Genomic DNA, 19,094 nt, shown 5'->3' with positions numbered 1-19,094 from the left:
ATTCATACAGCAAATACAGAAGCAAGTAAATAATGTGTGTGGGGTGTGTAGTTTCAAGGCATTTCTACATTAACATTCTTTGTAAGTTAAATGGACCAAATATGTTTGTTTGTTTTTTTTAATCTGACAAATTTAACTTCTGGGAAATAATTCTCATTCTCACAAGTTTTAATACCATGCAGGCGTCCATGCCTAGTTCCACCACACGGTGGCGCCCGTTGCGTTTGCATAATGGACCCTCGTCGGCCGCCGTAGCTGTACGCGGAAGCCGCGCGGGGCTTGTTTGGTTTCTGTCCCCGGTCCCTCCTCCGCTCCGCTCCGCTCCGCCGCCGCTCCCGCGTCCCGGCGCGGGGATGGAGAAGGCGTTCGGCCGCCGGAAGAAGCAGTGCCTGGACCGGCTGGACGCGAGCAAGAAGGGCAGCGTGGACGCGGGCGCCGTCCGCGTTGTGTCGCTGCTGAACGGCTTCGAGAACTACTGCACCACCAGCTCCTGCTCCGGGAGGATCGTCCTCGTCGACGGGGTGAGGCTGAGAGAGAGAGAGGAGGAGGAGAGTGTTTTATTTATAGTATTTTATTATTTTATTTTATTTTATATTTATATAAAAAAAAAAACTACAATCCCCGATGTGCAATCTGTCTAAATATATGCAATACTCTTTATTATTATATATTTATATAGAATTGTATTAGTTACTACAACTCTTTATTGATGCTCTCCAATTTTCTGCTGTCACTTTTTGCTGCTGTACACGCTGCTGTTAACCCTATTTATATATTATTCATATACTTATATTTTATACGTACGCTGCATTTTACTGCTTCTTTTGCACTTCTGGTTTGACGCTGAACTGCATTTCGTTGTCTCTGCTTGTACGTCTTGCAATGACAGTAAAGTTGAATGTTATCAAACTAGTCTCGAATTCTCAATCGAATTCTCGATTTGTCCCCTCACTAGGTCCCAGAGAGCCGCGGGGTCCAGAAACAGAACTGTGTCTGGCTGTTCGTGTCCCACCAGAAGTGCCAGGCCCAAGATCTGGTCAGAGCCTCCATATGAAGCATGTCTGCGGGCCGGGTGTCAGACCGCCAGGTGTGCGATGCGCTGATGGCCTTGTTGCTTGTGTGACCGTCCCGTCCAGGTGTCCGCGTTGGCCGGGTCCACGGGAGATGCCGCGCTGAAGTTTGAGCCGTTTGTCCTCCACGTTCAGTGCAGGAGGCTGCAGGATGCGCAGCTGGTGGTGAGAACGACGCGCGGCTTTCGCTCCCACTCTGTTGCCCAAATCATTTCCCACCAAGGCCCGTGCGGGAAGCGGGTCGGCCATCCTAACCTCTGAATGCCGCTTCGTCCCCTCCAGCACTCTGTGGCCGTCAACTCTGGTTTCAGGAACTCCGGCCTGACCGTCAGCAAGGCAGGAAAGATTGTCGCGGTATGTGGGAGTCCCAAATATGCTTTCTCCGACGAACCGCCGTTGCACCCGACGGCGGGGACCGCGCGCGGGGCGTTGAAGCACTTTGAGGCGGTCTTCGTCTCGTGAATAATTGCGCGGCTTGGTTGTTTTCCCCGTTAGGCCGTCCGTAGCACCCACGGCCTCGAGGTTCCTCTCAGCCAACGAGGAAAGCTCTTGGTTGGCCAGGATTACATCCACGTCCTGGTCCGGGTGGCCAACCAAAAGATGGAGGAGAACCTGAAAAGGATACACAGGTAAGTTTAAAAAAAAAAAAAAACGATCTCCGTCGAGATGGAGGCGACTAATTCTTACATCATTACAGCCATCCATATTGTTTTGCTCAACATATCAAATGAAGTTAGTTCCTACGCTGTGTCGAACTTGCAAGGCTGACATAATCTCTCCTGCTTCGGTCTTACTTGAAATTGTATGTTGAAGTCTTCAGGGACTGGTACATGGAATTATTATTTTACATTTACCGGGTCACAACTCAGCGGCTGCTTCCATGTCTGCCACAGGTTTTACACCAATCTCCAGTCGGCGCTGACCGCCGGCCAACTGCAGGAGCTACAGATCCGGGAGAGCTCTCCCACGCCCGAGGCCGAAACGGATGAAGATGCCGCAAAAGACGGGGACGGGAGGAAGGTGTACCGAAGAAGGCGGAAAAGGGAACGGCGACAAACGGACTGTCGCCACGGCAATACGGACAGCGGCCAGCCGGAGTTAGAGGACTGCCTCGACCTCTTCGCGGGGGGTGCAGTGGGCGTGGAGCCTGCAAATTGATCTGTGTGTTAGGAAGACATCTATGTATCGCAACTGAATAAATGTCACGTCTGTCATAAATGTATTTTATTTGTGAAACAGCCGAGTCGCGCGGGGCATTTGAAGTGAAATCACCTAAAAAAAGGCCCAAACTGATTCCACCACCGGTGTCAAATTATGTTATTTCTTAAAACTCTTCAGCGTGTTTAGAATGTCAGTGTGTTTAATATGAGCTGTTCAACCACAGTTGGTTGGTTGAAGGGAGAAAACATCACCAGCATCGACGACCTCAGAAAGGAAGGAGAAAAGGCAAAAATCAAACCAAAACCCAGTGAAAAGAGACGGCGGTAAAGGTGCATTACCAGCGTAGTTAATAGTGTCATTTTTGATATTTTTGTCTTCAGCTTAAATTGCTTAGCTACATTACTAGTTACCCACCTGAAGATTAATATCGAATATAAGGACAAAAACATAAACCTACTTGCTCTACAGATGGATTTCCAGCGCAACCCCTTTGGGAAAACGTCTCACGGTTGTGAAATCTGAAGTCTTCATTTTGACCTTTGACCCCGTGGCGATGCCATGTTTTGGCCGACTGGCTGGAGCACACAATGGCATTATCAGCCCCGCGAGATCACTGTGATCTCTGCTCCTGAGATAACGCTGACACACACACACACACACACACGCACACGGTGGTGGCCGGGGATCTCTGGCTGCGAATCGGCCCATTTAGGGTTGAAAGAAAAAATCTCCACGCTTGATATCCAAACACCAGAGACGGAAGGACGGGGAGGAGGGGTGTTTGAAGAAAGAGGAGAGCACGCGGAAGGAGAGACAGACGGACGGAGGAATGGAGGACGGGCCCGACAAGTAGGTGGAACGTCCGGCACCTTCGTGCGGCAGGTCACGCCGCGGCCCCACGCGGCCGCCTCGAGCTCCAGATGAACACGGGCAAACGTTCATTGTTTGCGCTGCGTCGCGTTGCATGGGGCGCGGCGCGGCGCTCCACGCGGGACTACATTTGAGGTGTTGCCCCTTGAGGTAAATCCGGACGCAGCTCTCGCCCCTCCAATGCGATTTCGACCCAACACGTGGAAGTAGAAATGGCGCCGCGGCTTCACGTTCTTGCGTTGAACACGTTGCAGTTTAAAAGGAAGAAACTTTGCATCAGGATTTGAAACAATTTGGACCTTATGCAGAAGTAACTTTGGCTTACAACATCGTTTTTTTGTTAAATAACTGAACAAGCCCGATGGACCCGTGAAGACATGTTTTACGTAGCTCTGCAAGTATGTGTGATACTCGCACAGAAATAGTACTTTTATTTATTTTGGAGAAGTTGGTAGTAACCTGTGAATTAAAAAACATCATTTTGTTAAATAAAATAAAAGAATATACAATATTTATGAAAAAAAAGAATAATAATAATTATATGGGGGGTCATGAATGTGCTTACTGATGAAATCCAAACAAATCACACATAAAATAGTAGAATTCATAGAATAAGCAAAAAGCACAAAAGATACAGTTAACTGACGGAGTCTTGATCAAATATACAGAATAAAAAGTCCAAGCAACGAGAGAACGTCCACGCAGGAGGCTTTTCAGCATCAATGCCCCATTTCAAAACATTTTAAGCACGAGATATTGAACATCGAAACACTAAATAGTTCAATATTTTATGTCTACACTGTATGTGAAATATCGGGGCGGAATTTGTGTTTTGCGTCGCCACCACCACCACCACCACCACCTTCCCGGGTGGAGGTCAGTCTCCGTCCAACGGATCCGTGTTTCCCCTCCAGGCAGAAGCGGGTTGAGGAGCCCGGCGACGAGGGGATCCACCCTGAGCGTCGGGTGGAGCCACGGGAGGAGCGGCGCGTCTACCTGGGATGCCTGGGCAGGGAGGCGCTGCAGATGCTCTCCGCCGCCGCGGGACTCCTGCTCCTCCTCGCCGTCGTCGCCGTGCCCGCCGTGCTGCTCGCCAGCACCTCAGGTTGGCGCCGGGAAGCGGCCTTCTCTTTTTTTCCGGACGGAATTACACACTGAACATACAGTGCGTGAGACGGGCGTGTGTGTGTGTGTGTGTGTGTCGTCCGTCCCCGTCCCTCCACCCAGGCTCCTCCGACCTCCTCCCCTCGTTCCCCACCGGCGGAGACATGCTGGACTACCTGGTGCAGACGGGCGACATCAGCCAGGCCGACGGGATTTTGGCGACTTGGTATCACCGTGCCAACAACAAGTCCCAAATGAACCAAGCTTTAGCGAGTAAACGCACACACACACACACACACACACACACACACAACAACAACAACAACAACATTTGTCACTTGAAGTTCCACTCCACTGGGCTCACCCCCCCCCCCCCCCCCCGCTCAGGTGAGGTCATGGTGCTGGAGGCTGACGTCACGTTGGGGGGGTTCGGGACCCCCGGCCAGGAGCCCCTCCCCATCATGGCCCACCCCCCCGACACCCACAGCGACAACACCCTGGACCAGTGGCTGGACGCCGTGCTCCGGTCGAGGAAAGGTGCCACCCGCGGGGGGGGGCCGGGGCGAGTGCAGGGCGGAGAGGGGGCAGCCAGACAATAATAATGTCATCTCTGCGTAAAAAAAAACAACAAAAAAACAAAAAACAAACAAACAAACAAACAAAAAAAAAAGTAGAAACCCTGCGGAGTCTGAACGCGTCGCTATGGAAACGCTGTTATTTGACTGTGGTTGTTAATGTGTCGAATCCTCCTGATACTTGATGTGTTTGATAAAAGCTCCTGATTCTAACGTCGTATCCATTTTGTGTTAAAGCATAAATCAACAACAAAACAACATGAACAAGGAAGGAGAAAAAAATACCATCAGTCTGGAGTGTAATGTCACTGGAGTGTGATGTCACTGCCAGGCCTGTGTGCACAACGCTCACCTGAGTCATGAAAACTAAATCACTCATCAAACTCAAGGCACCCCCTCCCTCCCCCCCCCCTTCTCTCTCTCTCTCTCTCTCTCTCTTTCTCTCTCTCTGTCCCTCCCTGTCTCTACCCCCCTCTCTCTCTCTCCCTCTCCCCCCCCTTCTCCCCCCCTCTCTCTCTCCCTCTCCCTCTCCCTCCCCCCCTCTCTCTCTCCCTCTCCCTCTCTCTCTCTCTCTTCCTCTTTCTCTCTCTCTGTCCCTCCCTGTCTCTACCCCCCTCTCTCTCTCTCCCTCTCCCTCTCCCTCCCCCTCTCTCTCTCTCTCTTCCCCCTCTCTCTACCTCTCTCTCCCTGTCCCCCCCTCCCTTCCTCCCCCCCTCCCTCTCTCTCCAGGTATAAAGTTGGACTTCAAGTCGCTGGCGGCGGTGGCTCCCTCCCTGGCCCTGCTGAGCGGGAGGAACCGGAGCGGCGGCGTCAACAGGCCGGTGTGGATCAACGCCGACGTCCTCACGGGTCCCAACGTCCCGGCCTACTTCCCTGTGGTCAACGGAACCAGGTCACGCTCACGGCGCGCCGGCATTCCGTAGTTTGCCCTCCGATGACTTTGACGATTTTTGTCGCTAAGCGCGTCGTGGGCGCCTGTAATAATTGGTCGCAGTATAAGTATTTTTTTGACCAGTTTCCATATCCTCCATTCTCCCCGTCTCCCCTTCACGCAAACCCCTCATTCGTCACCTCATTACTTCAAGGTTTTTCTCTATTCCTCCTCAAACCCCCCTCCTCGTGCACCACCTCCTAGGTTCCTCCAGCTGATTCAAGAGGGCTTCCCGGATGTGACCGTGTCCCCCGGATGGAAGGTGGCGTCCCGTTCTTTTCCCGCCAACTCCCCGCCGCCCGGCCGCCCCCGTGCGGCCGAGCGGGTCGCTTCCTTCCCCGCTCCCCTCCCCCTTGATCCGAGTTCCTTTGCGCCTCCCCCCGCCAGGTGGGGTACGCTCCCCCGCTGTTCACCGAGTCGTACGACAGGCCCATGGTGGAGAACATGTACGACCTCATCAGAGACGTCCCGCAGAAGGTGAGCGCGAGGGCGGGACGCGAGGCGAGGAGGCCATTTTGTTTGTTTTTTTTCGGACGCAGCTAAATTCTTTTCTGCCCTCCAGGTGACCTTTCCAGTCCACGCCCTGTTGGTTCGCGACGGCTGGCAGCACATCAGCTGGTTACTCAGCAAGTCGCCACGGTAACCGCCTGCCTGTCTGTCTGTCTGTCTAGTTATCCACCTGGGGTCTAAAATCAGCTCAACTTCTCATATTTTCCCTGATGAAGCGGGAATTTATTTCGCCGTCAAACAATCCGTGTCGTTATCTCATGTAAAAAAAACCCTGGAAAAAAAAAAGCGTTTCTAAAAACTTTATGAGAATTGAAATTGGTATAACTGGTGTATTTTATTTTATTGTTTTCTTCTTTTTAGGGGGCTTTAATTTTTGAATTTGGAGGACATTTGAATTTTTGAAATTCAACATCAGAATTTTCTGAAATTGTATGAGTGACACAATGAGGTGGTCTACTATCATTCTGAAGTGATTTCTTTTTTTATGTATTTGTTTATTTTATTTTTTCCATTTTATTTATATATATATATATATATATATATATATATATATATATATATATATATTTTTTTTTTAAGGGGTCTTTAATTTTGAATTCAACATCAGAATTTTTTGAAATTGTATGAGTGACACAATGAGGTGGTGTACTATCATTCAGAAGTGGAATCTTTCTATTTGTTTATTTTATATATTTATATTTTTTCCGTTGTATTTCCTCCCCCAGCTTCAGCCTCACGCTGTGGCAGGGAGGGAAGCACCCCAACGTCACCGACCTGCTCTTCGTCCGTGACAACAGCCACCCCGCCAGGGTTTACTACGACATATACGAGCCCACGCTGTCGGCCTTCAAACAGGCAGCGAGTAAGAAACAGCCGCCCGCCCGGACTCACCAACAGCCATTAACTGCTGATGAGTCCAGTCGTGAACACCACCAGAAGCCAAAATGGCAACCGAGGAGTCTGAATCCGGGTTAAATAGATGTATCCCAAAAAAAGCGCCGTTGGCTTGAGGCTTTCAATTGAAGAAGTGGTCGTGACTGGAATTAACAAACCTGTTTGCATTGACGAAAGAAAGTTGGTGAGATGCAGATGCAGATTTCACAAAAAGGCCAACCGAGGCCAGGAAACGCCGAACAGCAGGTGTTTGATGCCGGTGCAGTTTGTTATTTACGTGTGTTCACAGGGACACCCGGCCGCCAAAGGCAGTTCTACCCCGGGGGAGGCCTGGTGGAGTATTTCTACCCGCCGCACGGCACGGAGGCCGGGTTCCTGTCTTCGGACGCAGACGGGGGCAGTCTGGACGTCCGCTGGTTCGCGGTGCCCGACCGAGCTTCCCTGGTGGCCCGGCTCTCAGGTACAGGAGCAGCACGTGGAACATTATTCAAACCCATTTGGGGAACGAAGCCTTTGCCGCAGCAGTAGAACACGGTAACAAACAAGAAAACGTATTTAGTTGTAATAACAGCATGAAAACGACATAAGACCTAAAATGGCAATGTGGATAAATTAATGACTGAAATTACTGTAGTGTTGCAAGACAGGGGTTCCCAAACCGGCACCCGCGGCCCACTAGGGGTCATCGAAGGAACTGCACGGGGGTCCGCAGCAAATTTAAATCAAATTTTATGTTGTATCTTAATATACTGTATATTTTCCTGACAGTGAATTTCATCCCTTTCTCATTTGTCATCCTATTTCTGATCACCGTGTTTATTCAGAGGGCGGTGGAGGTCGTGGGATGCTGGTGGTCCGGGTGGGCTCCAGTCCTGATCAGCCCGGGGTTCCCCTGGTGGAGGGTTCTGGAAATGCAACGGAGCCACTCGCGCTGGAGGTGAAGTTCACGCGTCAGCTAAAGCCTCTCACAGGTGGCGGCGGGGGTATACGTTTCCGTTCTTGTGTCATGAGACTCGTTTAAAAATTCGGATGGAATGAATACCTCAATAGAGCGCGGAGGGTCTGCCGGTGGCAACGCCGTTCGGCAGCCTTCCATTTCTGGAAAGATCATCACATCATATCCAGTTCCATGAATCCATCACCGGTCACCGGAGGGCCTACGCTGCAAAAGCCCCTCTGTGTTGCGATGACTTCATTCTGTCTCCAGGACGTCCTGGGTCTGGTCCAGTCGGCCCGAGGGACCTGGGGCCTCTACCTGCAGGTCCAGGGAGCCGACCTTTTAGAAGGTTCCCTCAGGCTGCTGAGCTCGGCCTACGCCAGGGAGCAGCTCTACCGGCCCGTCTGGGTTGCCATGGAGATTTCACCCCGCGGGTCAAACACGCAGGTAAACCGATGCTGAGAACATCTTACGGATCTCCGCTTTGACAGATTTTCCACTGGAAAGGGACACATTTACACTATATCTGACCAGCGGCAGACCAAAGCCGCCAACCAAACTGCACCGAATTCCGAGTCAGGAACCTCAGAACGTATTCAAAACCGAGAGATTGGTGGAGCGAAACCACCGATCACATTGAGGTTCCGGAGTTCCTCTCTTAAAAGCCACTTTACGTCGCGTCCTCCGGTTTACAGCACAGGGCATTAAACATCCTCCCTCCCGCCCCAGGGCCTGGCCTCAGCGCAGGACTTTGCGTCGGCGGTGGACCGGCTCTTCCCTCACGTCACTCTCGTCCTGAGAGATGGGGGCGCCCCTCCCCGAACCCCTCCCTGTTTGAGGGGCGCGGCCCAGCGCGTGGCCGTTCACCTGAGGGCGGAGCTCCTCCCCGGCGGAGGCGAAGAGCTCGATGGGCTGCTGGCCCGAGTGGACGGGTGCGACCTCGTGGTGGAGGGAGCCAAGGGACGGGGGAGCGCCGGCGGCGGCGACGACGACGACGAGGCGGCGTCCGCTCTGAAGGCGCTCGTGGCGCGCCGCGAGGGGTCCGGAGATACGAGGCTGTACCAGATTATCTGACCGCAAACGGCTCCCATCAGAAATGGGAACGTGAAAGGTAGAATGTCCCAGTGCAATTATAGACATTTATGGACACATACCATCCAAAAAGATGACCAGTTCAGAATTAGAGTACTCAAAAATGATTTTATTGTATTAAAAAGACTAGAAAAATATTGATGTGTGCATTAATTACTGTTATTATCTGTCAACACATTATTGTGACAACCATTGAAGTGTCTCCCATAAAAGTACCATGATCTTCAATAATAAATGCCCAAAATTGATAGCATTGCTCCGTAGAAAAGAAAAATCTTAAGTTCTATGATTTACAGTATCTTCTCTGAAAATGCAAAAAATAAAAAATCACCTTTAAAAAATGTATTTTTTTTTTGTACCATCAGTCAACCTCAATGCAAATTGGAATAAAAACAATAAAAAACCCGATATTTTCTAGCATCAATTGCAACTTCACCCATCATGCTTGTTGTTCTCTAAAAAAGATAAAACAACTGATGTATAAAAGGTTCATGAAACACATTAGAAACACCAGGGCGGAGGAAGGAGGAAGCAGGTTCTCCCCGGCACCAGGACACCAGCTTGCACCGCAGACGGAGAGAGTGGAAAGGAACGTAGCCACCACTCTAATGTAAGTTTTGAGGGGGCGGGGATTCTTCTACCTCGACATCTGCTTCACTCGGTGGACGTGACTGGAGCGGGCGGGCCAGTCTGGATAATCACATCACTTTTTGCCAAGTGCCGTTTCAAAATATACTGGAGGCGGCCTTTCATTTACAAAAACACGTTTCTTTGTTATTTATCTGTTGAAAATATATTCAAGTTTTTTTCCCCGGGGACTTAGTATCATCATCTCCCAAAGCCAAAACACTCCTGTCAGAGTGCAGCACGTCACCTCCGGGAGGAAACCGTTGGGGTCTAGAGCTCAGTGATGTGCGGGGAGAGAGTCACATCTCTCCACGGCGGGAGGCCCCTCCTCCTCCCCCTCCCCTCCTCCCTCCGGGGCGGAGGGCAGCCTGTGCCTGGACAGGTACCGGCTGCAGGCACAGAAGTTGTGGTAGAAGCTGGACGAGAGGCCGGCGATGTCGGTGGAGATGTAGGGGAGCACCTCGGGCGACGCCTGGTTATAGTAACTGATCTGGAATCAGGAGGTAAACAACAACAGGCAGGTTGAGAGCAGCGCTGTACGCCAGGGGATCCTTGGCGGACTACGCTGTCGCTAACGGGAATTTAGGAAGGGAAAATTAAACACAAGAATCCTTAATCCACTGGATATGAACTACATTCGGCCAGTGAAGGTTTGAGCTTATAATTTATGTTCACATAATAAGTAATAAAGATGACCACATTTGTTTTGAGCTTAAAGTGCATCCAAACGTCCTATATTTTTTGTCTTTTTGTCCCGACCAGCAACACCTGCAAACATCCTTTACTGAATTCATAGATTCATTCACTAGATGCACATTTGTTTTTTTTATTAGAACTAGTGCAGCCCGTTCAAAACGTGCCTGTCTTGAACGGGCAACGCTCAACTTTATTTATACAGCCCTTAATCACAGTACAGTCTTAAAGGTAGAGCCCTGAAGCCCCGCCCCGCTGCTGCAGGCGGCTAGCTGTCGACGAAGCCCCGCCACACCCCGCCCCGCGAGCTGAGCGGCTCGCTGCTCGCTTGTTTATTCAAAGTTTACTAATATCACACGTGTTGCGTGTCCAAACTGCACCAAATTGGACACGGCACGTCCTTGGGTCCCCAGCGACACCCCCCCAAGCCGAAGTAGATGGAATGAACGGTTGTCGATATAATTGAAGGACAGACAGACAGACATACAACAGATTGGACAGACAGAGATTCCTTCCTTTATGGTTAGATTACAAAATGTTCAATACCTCCGTTACTTGGAAGATTGACTTTTTAATGCAATTCACGGCCATTAAATTAAATTAACGACAGATACCGATCTCATTCTCATTCTCTTATTCTCAGAACGTGGTTTCAAAACGACATTCACATTGAAATGTCATTTTCACGTCTTCCCAAGCAACGGCCGAGCTCACATTTTAAATGACAGGTTCATTGTTTATAATGAGGAAGGTTTTTGTCGTCGGAAGTAAAGAGAGAAAAATGGAAAAGGAGGCGATGAGAACCAGGCGGGAAGAGAGAAAGACCAGTCTCACCAGTGAGGTGTTGTTCCTGGTCTCCAGTATGGTGAAGCCAGCACACGTCACCTCTCCTCGGTTGTACCCCTCGGTGGGGGGGTGGGTGGGCAGGGACACGGAGCGCAGCGCGATGACGTAGGGCTCCCTGAAAAGGAAACATAAGAGTACATACACACATCAAACCAAACCCCAACATCAGCCGGAAGCCCAGCACGTGATTTCAACATTCTGAAGGGGCTTTGTAAAAGCTCGGGGTGGGGGGCGGGCTGCACTCGCCCTCTTCCGTAGGGCTTCCTCCTGGAGGCCAAAAGGATGAAGTCCTGGACGGTCCCTCCTCCCTGACTGGCTGAGCCCGGAGACGCCATTCCGCCGCGGCCCACCGACGGCGTCACCACCCGGTACAGCGAGTCGTCCTCGTCCGCCGGGCGAATCAGCTCGCACTCCCTGGTTTTTAGAGATTGTGCTTTCAGTCACGGCGAGCAGCCGCCAGTACGGGGGCACGTTGCCTGGATGTGGCTAGTTACTGGTAGTGCGTGTCCCAGGCCGTTCTGTTCCGCAGATCGCCCAGCAGGTGGAAGGCTCTCCGGGCCGGGACGTCCACCTCCGCCTCCACCCGGATGCTCAGCACCGACTTCCCCTCCAGCGCGTAGAGACTCACCTGGGAGCAGGGGAAAGGTGGGTCAAAGGGATCGGCCTCAAACCCCAAACCCCCCTGAGCCAGAGAACGCAGCTCGGGTCCGCCCCCACCGCCCCCGCCTCATCCACCCACCCGGTCCTTCTCAGAGTTGAGGAGCCAGTTGTTCCTGGCGGCCAACATCTTCAGCGCCGACACGTTGTTGTAGCTCAGATACACCTGCGGAGCACCACAAACAGCTCTACGTCAACAACGATAAATGCCGTATGTCCTTGCACATTTCTCTTCAAAACTGCTATAGAGGTTTATTTGTATTACATGTATCTTATCTGATAACACAACGCTCCTTTAAAATAAAAATAAAAAAACCCACAAGAGTTAAATTTGTGTAATTACAGTAATAACTAAATTATGAAACAGTTGAAGTGGATCTTACACACAGGGAGGGGCTTGTTTTTACACTGACTCCTCTCCAAGGCGGGAGAGACATTGCTTCCACGTTCAATAAACCTTGAGTATTTATTCGTATTGATGAGTATTTATTCGTATTTATTAGTGAACACAGAGCTACTAACGCAGCCCTTACCGTGATTTCCACATTGAAACCAAGGTGTTGATAAGCCACATGTTGCTTAAGATCTTATTTTATTGACTCGTAAAACAAAGCTTTATCTTTCTCCTTGATTCAAGATTCAAGATCTTCAAGATTCAAGATTGTAAAACCAAGGTTACTCACACACCCTGTGACCCGGACCAAACTGGTAAACTTGTTGAAAAGAACCAATTCAGAATAAATTGTTCCTTCCGATTAGTCATTTAAATGAACTATTGATAATTGATTATAACGACTGATCATTTATTTTTATCAACTGCTATTAGGTCAATCTCATAATGAAAAATTACAGTTGTTTCTCCGTGACTCCACTTGGTTTTGTTCCGGTCAACACAAAGACTCCACCGCGCCCTCCTTCCGGGCAATAGTCTGATCCATGAAGTTGCCGTGGAAACATGTGTCTGTTTCGTTGTGTGCAGACCTGCGTCGTTTTTAGGGCTTCATCCTCACCTGGTTCCTGGGATCCCAGCGCACAGACACAGGGACCTCGGCTTGCTTGCAGGAAATGATGTACTTCCTGCAACAAATACGACAACGTTCATCCAGTGTTTATTCATCCTGTGGGTGTAGGTGATGGTGTTCATCCAGTGTTTATTCATCCTGTGGGTGTAGGTGATGGTGTCCTGACACAGTTACTATCTAATGCCCATTTGATCACATTTGTAAGAAAAATATTAAAATTAAAAAACCTTCATGTCCAGGATTGATGTATTTCAGTGAAGCGCTAAAAAAAGACTTTGGAGTTCACGCTTATTTCAAGTGCAAAATAACTTGTGTGACAAACGTGGTAACAAATAGTTGAGAGTGTTTTTTATACGTAGATGGAGTAATGGTTCTACGGGGCACAGGCATCCTCCTACCTGTCTAATCTGATCTTCTTTCTGGCTATGGCCTCCTGGAACCTCCTCATCCCTTCCTGCAAGCGGAGGAGTGACAGAGATGTGGAGAGAGGAAGGGGGGGGGGGAGAGAGCGAGCGAGAGAGAGAGAGAGAAAGAGGGACAGACGTGAAGAGAGGGGGAGAGAGAGAGAGAGACAGACGTGAGGAGAGGGAGACAGAGAGAGAGAGCGTGACAGAGACGTGAAGAGAGGGAGGGAGGGGGAGAGAAAGAGAGAGACAGATGTGAAGCGAGGGAGGGGGAGAGAGATGTGGAGAGAGATAGAGAGAGTGACAGAGATGTGAAGAGGGGGAGGGAGGGAGAGAGAGAGCGTGAGGGACTATGTTCATACTGTGGTCCTGTCCGTTGCCAGTGGAGGACTGACCAGGGGTTCGGGTCGTATCCGTGGTAACGTGAGTGGTGTTCCGCTGCCGTCCAGAACCTCGAAGGTCATGAAGGCGGAGTTGATGTGTCTGTTAGGACCGCCTCTGTGGTACGCCTCCACTCGCACCCCGACCTCCATGCTGCCGCACACACACACACACACACACAGATCACTCTCTACTCCATATTCACTATCATTGTAGTTCACTACATGATGATTGAGTCGATCTATCCATTCATCCATCTATTCAACCATCCAGCCCTCCATTCACTCACCCATCCAGCCTTCCTTCATTCATCCATCCATCCATCCTTCCATCCATCATTCCATCCATAATCCATCCAACCTTCCATTCATTCATTTATCCATCCTTCTATTCATCCATCCGCCATACATATTCATATCATCCATTCAGCCATCATCCATCCATCTAGTCATCCTTCCTTTTAATCCCCTCATCCAACCAGCCATCATCCATCCATCCATCCATCCATCCATTAAGTGTATTTGGTAAAACAGTGTCAGTGTGGACGTATCAATAAACGTGACAGTATATTACCAGTCCTACCGAGACGATGAAATAATAAATGTATGATTTCTCAGGATGTGAGCGTGATGGCCTGTCTGACGAGGTGCTGTCTGTGCCGTTTCTGTTCTCCTCCTTATATTTTGTACATCTAACGTGTGTGGGAACCTGTTTTTGAAGGCGTTGTTGACGATCGCCCTGAGCAGCAGACGGTCCCCAACCTGAGACGGTCCTCTGAAGGTGAACATGTCGATGGTGCTCAGGGTGGGATGAGCCTGGCACAGACGGCTGGAGAGGGAGAGAGAGAGAGGGAGAGAGAGAGAGAGAGAGAGAGACAGAGAGACAGGTGTGTAATCATTAAGAGTTAGAAAGATAAGATTGGACCGATGCGTGGTGGAGGTGTCATGTTGAGTGTGTATGTTTTACTGCAGCACAATAGGAGCAACAGCAGTGTCAGTATCTGTGTTTCCTATGACCTCACGCTAAAACTGCCTCAAAGTTCTCCATATTCTGTATCACTAAAAGACTTGTAAACTATATATATATATTTTTTTAATAAATGTGCGGTTTACCTCGCTGCTATCGTCGCCACATTCACCATCCAAGCCATGATCTGTCCTCCAAACGTGTTCACCTGGACACACATGACACAACATAACCATCAATCATCAAACAATAAGGCATCGGAAGAGTGCAATACTGACTGAGTTTCAGTGGTGGGTTCTCTGAAAGACCAAAACGGCTTATTCGCTTGTGGAGCCAAGATGTACATGGCGTTAAACATAAAACCTGTTCAGAGTAAAACATTAAACACTGTTATTCTATGTGACGGCCAAAGTCTCATGATAGTGTGACACTGGAAGACCAGATAAATATATACAGACAGACAGACAGACAGACAGACAGACAGACAGACAGGTAGTTGACCTGGTGGTTAGCGTGGGGCGGCAGGACGAGTTCAACACTCTCCACCTTTGTTCTCTCTGCGGCCACGGCATTGTCAGCTGCCAAGCTGTCAGCTGGAACACACACGCACGCACACACACACACACACACACACACACACACACACACACACACACACACACACACACACACACACACACACACACACACACACACACACACACACACACACACACACACACACACACACACACAATTAGTTATTAATGCTTTGTTTATTTCAATATTTATATTGATTATGATTCAATGAGGACATAATTTCTATGGGGTATTTTAAAACTTTTACTTAAGCAGACGGTTGGAGGACTTTCACTTCATCCAGAGGGCTCTCATTAGTTATTTATTAGTTTGGTTGTGTGCAAAGCCGCTTGTCTTCCTTAATATATGGCGGTAGGATTACCCCATGACGCCCAAATTCTAGAGGCGGTTGCCGTGCCGACCTACCCTGCTGGAAGGTCCTGTCGGAGAGCAGGTCCTTGATGATGTCACTGTGCAACATCCTCATCCTCCGTCGCTCTGCGGCAACGCTGTACTCCTCCTGCTCCCTCTGGGTCTGAGGCACCATGGGACTCAGCTTGACCTGACACGCACACGCACACGCACACGCACACACACACGCACACACACACGCACACGCACACACACACACGCACACACGCACACACACGGTAAATTGTTAACTTAGACCGGAAAAACTGTTTATTACTCAACAAAGTGCACACACATAAAGACACACTGTCTTACCTTCTTTCCAGCGTCTGTTCGCTGGGCCACAAAGGTGGCGTACGCGTTGCAAACCCTCCAGTGGCGATCGGTGAACAGGTCCTCACAACTCACCACGATCCCCACCTGTCACACAGGTGGGGATCGTAACAATGAATTTGGTTGAATGGTTTAAAAGTTGCCTTGATTTAAATCTGTTTCAGTAGATCACATGGAGTACTTTCCAATAACAAAAGGAGCAATACAACAAAAATGTGCCGGAATGTAGGAACGTCCAGGGAATAGACCTGACCTCCATGCTGGTGTTGAACGCTCTGTTGACCCTTGCCCTGATGTTCACAACCTGCCCAACGCTAGGAAGAGAGCAGAGAGGAGGAGGAGAGAAGGATTCAGAGACTCGGAGGGAAGGACTGCACCCACGAGGACCCTCCATACCAGACGCTCCATCCCTCCATCAGGAGTTCAATCCAAGCAATAGGGGAAAAATCCACAATCTGAGTCCAGTGCAAAGAGTTCCAGGCAAAGCAGCATGATGCCACAGCAGAAATACTTTGAAAACTAGAGCAGTTATTTAAGAAACATTACATTTTCATTGCTGTGCCGCGGTGTTGTTACCAGTGTTACACCCCGAAATGGTCTGTCCCCCATGACTTTCATCGAACTCCTGAGGGGAGTATGGAGCCGAGTGTCCACTATGGAGAGGAGGCTGAACTGTTGCCCGAATTAAACCTACCTACATACACTGTATACTGTACTGCATGAGGGCTGAGTATAACAGGGATAAACTTAAAAAAATAAAATAAATAATAGTAATAATTAAAAAAATTATATATATATATATATATATATATATATATATATATATATATATATATATATATATATATATATATATATATATATATACATACACACACACACACACACACACACACACACACACCTTTAGTGACTCACACACACATAATAACACACCAATGTCGAGGTCAAGCGGGGTAAGGCATTTCACAACCAGCTTACTCCACCCCCCAAACTGACCTGATGGTGTGTTTAAAGTAGATGTCATCCATCGAGGCTGTGACGCAGGAACAGCCTGCATGTCTCTCAGCTGTGGACAGGAAGCAGAAATGTGTCATTTCGGTTGCGACACGCGCGCACACACACACACACACACAGACACACACACACACACACACACACACACACACACACACACACACACACACACACACACACACACACACACACACACACACACACACACACACACACACACACACACACACACACACACCTGAGAGACAGGCGGTGGAGTCCATCCACTTGAGCAGCTGTCCGGCGCTGAGCTCCTGTCGGTGGTTGCTATGACACGGCATCACGATCTGGCTCATCTTCACCTCCGTGGGGTTCACACTCTCATCCTCCTCCTCCTCCTCATCTTCCTCCTCCTCCTCCTCCCCTTTATCCAGGGCGTCCTGGTCTCTGAGACTCATCTTTTGAAAGCTGAAAGGGACGCGGCCGGCCTTGATACACGAACACCAGGACCCGTCTGTCGAGGAGATCGACTTTGTTGAGATTGACATCCTGCAGAGGTATAAAAGGTCTCCATAACAACTCTACTTAAACACTTCATCTAAGGCTCAAATGCGTTCATCTTTCTGAGCGGCACAATAACAAAGGGAGGTGAATTTTAATAGATTTGCACTAAATGCGTATTTACCTCCTGATAGGACGACGTACTCCTCGCTCTACATCGTACATGGTGTGAAATCAATATGAAAACAAACCTTTCATGACTCCACACATTGACTTTCCACCCGAGCGGCAGCAGGGAAGCTTGTATTTTGTCTTTTTTTTTGTCAGATTTGCAACTTTGACGTTAGACACGACTCAAACCGTGATGACATGGTGTGATCTGGGGAATGCAGTGAGTTTTCACAACCGATGCCATTTTACCAGAAACCTTTCCCACGGCAGGGGCCACCTGGGGGAACGTGTAGGACTCTGCTACTGGGACGCGTTCAACACAAATCCAATAAAACTTGTTTAGAGAGGGGGACAAAAAAAACATATCCAGTACTAATCCTCGTGCTCATTTCCCATGATTTGAGATAAGAAACAAATAATGGACTCCGTGGCAGAGTAAATGCCATGGATCCGGTCAGTGTGGTGCAAGCGTTTCAGGAAGCAGCTTTTTCTCTGCGGTTCCACCCAGACAGCGACGGACCGCGACGACCGAACGTGCGCTCGCCTGTCTGACGAACCGCAGTCCGTTCACAGCAGACGGTCTTAAAAACAACAACAACAACAAAAATGTGGCGGAGGTTGGGTTCGCACCGATTCCGGTTGGAAAACAGCCGTGACTGAACCGGAAAGCCCCCCGCACCCTCAACCCAGACCGGGGAGCCACCGCCGTAAACGAACAGGGCGCTCCACCCCGCGGGATGCGGAGACCGAAAGGACGCTTTCGAACGGCGAGAGCCTCACGGGTTAAACGCGCGAAGGTCGCCGAGGAGACGCTCACAAACCAAGGAAGGAAAAACAAAACAGCACGACGAGCTGTCAACACCTGTCCCTGCTCGTGGAGTCGTGACACACCGAAGCGGGGGGAAGGACCCCGCCAAGGAAAAGAACGCCACGCCGCGGACCGTGTCTGGGACCGCTTACCGACTGGTCCCGTGGGTCGGCGTCCGCGGTTTGACAGTGGGGACAGCAGCGTGAGTTGGGTCCAGGTCCAGGTCCAGGTCCAGGTCCGCCTCCCCGCCTCCCCGCCTCCCGTCAGACAGTCAGACCGTCGGGGCGTGTGGCCCGGTGCTGAATGGACTCGTTGACGATTCGTTCGCGGCGAACGAAAAGGACTCGGCGGTCGGGGCGGGGCGGGGCGGGGCGGGGGTCTCTCCAGCAAAACGGCCACGACGCGGAGCTCGGCTTCCGCTCCGCCGGTTGAGGGGGCGGCTAAGGGGAACCGTCAGGGTGGAGGCGGCCTCCGATTCAAGCCCAACGCTGAAGCGAGCAGCGGGCCGTTCAAATTCCTCGGAATTTTTAGACTTTTTATTTTCCTACACGCAGACCACCTACAGCCATGGTGCTT

General features: G+C 50.0%; 3 protein-coding genes across 4 annotated transcripts; 2 read left to right on the top strand and 1 right to left on the bottom strand.

The window, feature by feature from the left end:
• Positions 1-291: 291 nt before the first annotated feature.
• On the top strand, positions 292-2,277 carry tyw3 (tRNA-yW synthesizing protein 3 homolog). The gene is made up of 6 exons (XM_080010596.1): positions 292-521; positions 956-1,036; positions 1,137-1,235; positions 1,353-1,424; positions 1,566-1,699; positions 1,964-2,277. The coding sequence occupies exons 1-6, from the start codon at positions 354-356 to the stop codon at positions 2,226-2,228; spliced, it is 819 nt and encodes a 272-aa protein (XP_079866722.1). The 5' UTR covers positions 292-353; the 3' UTR covers positions 2,229-2,277.
• A 783-nt stretch (positions 2,278-3,060) lies between these two features.
• On the top strand, positions 3,061-9,126 carry fam151a (family with sequence similarity 151 member A; the record flags this gene model as incomplete). Its single annotated transcript, XM_080010504.1, has 13 exons — positions 3,061-3,080; positions 4,016-4,206; positions 4,329-4,478; positions 4,593-4,742; positions 5,510-5,672; positions 5,916-5,973; positions 6,099-6,188; positions 6,274-6,350; positions 6,947-7,083; positions 7,405-7,575; positions 7,940-8,052; positions 8,323-8,499; positions 8,782-9,126. The coding sequence occupies 13 exons, from the start codon at positions 3,061-3,063 to the stop codon at positions 9,124-9,126; spliced, it is 1,842 nt and encodes a 613-aa protein (XP_079866630.1).
• Positions 9,127-9,238: 112 nt separating this feature from the next.
• On the bottom strand, positions 9,239-18,801 carry acot11a (acyl-CoA thioesterase 11a). Of its 2 annotated transcripts, none has more exons than XM_080010590.1 (17): positions 18,671-18,801; positions 17,298-17,552; positions 17,042-17,111; positions 16,296-16,356; positions 16,025-16,129; positions 15,725-15,860; positions 15,242-15,333; positions 14,887-14,948; positions 14,483-14,602; positions 13,789-13,927; positions 13,388-13,443; positions 12,978-13,044; positions 12,050-12,133; positions 11,805-11,938; positions 11,553-11,724; positions 11,299-11,421; positions 9,239-10,261 (listed from the first exon to the last, which is right to left on the bottom strand). In XM_080010590.1, the coding sequence occupies exons 2-17, from the start codon at positions 17,494-17,496 to the stop codon at positions 10,049-10,051; spliced, it is 1,833 nt and encodes a 610-aa protein (XP_079866716.1). In that variant the 5' UTR covers positions 17,497-17,552; positions 18,671-18,801; the 3' UTR covers positions 9,239-10,048. The 2 variants fall into 2 exon arrangements, with proteins under 2 accessions (XP_079866716.1, XP_079866715.1); XM_080010589.1 differs by having other exon boundaries at positions 17,298-17,587; positions 18,671-18,745.
• Positions 18,802-19,094: the final 293 nt, after the last annotated feature.

The sequence above is a fragment of the Zeus faber genome (genome assembly GCF_960531495.2).
Source record: "Zeus faber genome assembly, chromosome: 12".
NCBI lineage: Eukaryota > Metazoa > Chordata > Actinopteri > Zeiformes > Zeidae > Zeus > Zeus faber.
Note: the sequence above shows the minus strand (reverse complement) of the source record. Positions and strands in the feature narration are given on the sequence as shown.

Coding starts and splice junctions, on each gene's coding strand:
- tyw3 (XM_080010596.1), top strand. CDS start 354: ATGGAGAAGGCGTTCGGCCGCCGGAAGAAGCAGTGCCTGGACCGGCTG. Junction 522..955: donor GGATCGTCCTCGTCGACGGG/GTGAGGCTGAGA, acceptor TCCCCTCACTAG/GTCCCAGAGAGCCGCGGGGT. Junction 1,236..1,352: donor TGCAGGATGCGCAGCTGGTG/GTGAGAACGACG, acceptor CGTCCCCTCCAG/CACTCTGTGGCCGTCAACTC.
- acot11a (XM_080010589.1), bottom strand. CDS start 17,586: ATGTCAATCTCAACAAAGTCGATCTCCTCGACAGACGGGTCCTGGTGT. Junction 11,939..12,049: donor TCAACTCTGAGAAGGACCGG/GTGGGTGGATGA, acceptor CCCTGCTCCCAG/GTGAGTCTCTACGCGCTGGA. Junction 11,422..11,552: donor AGCCCTACGGAAGAGGGCGA/GTGCAGCCCGCC, acceptor CTTTTCAGGGAG/CCCTACGTCATCGCGCTGCG.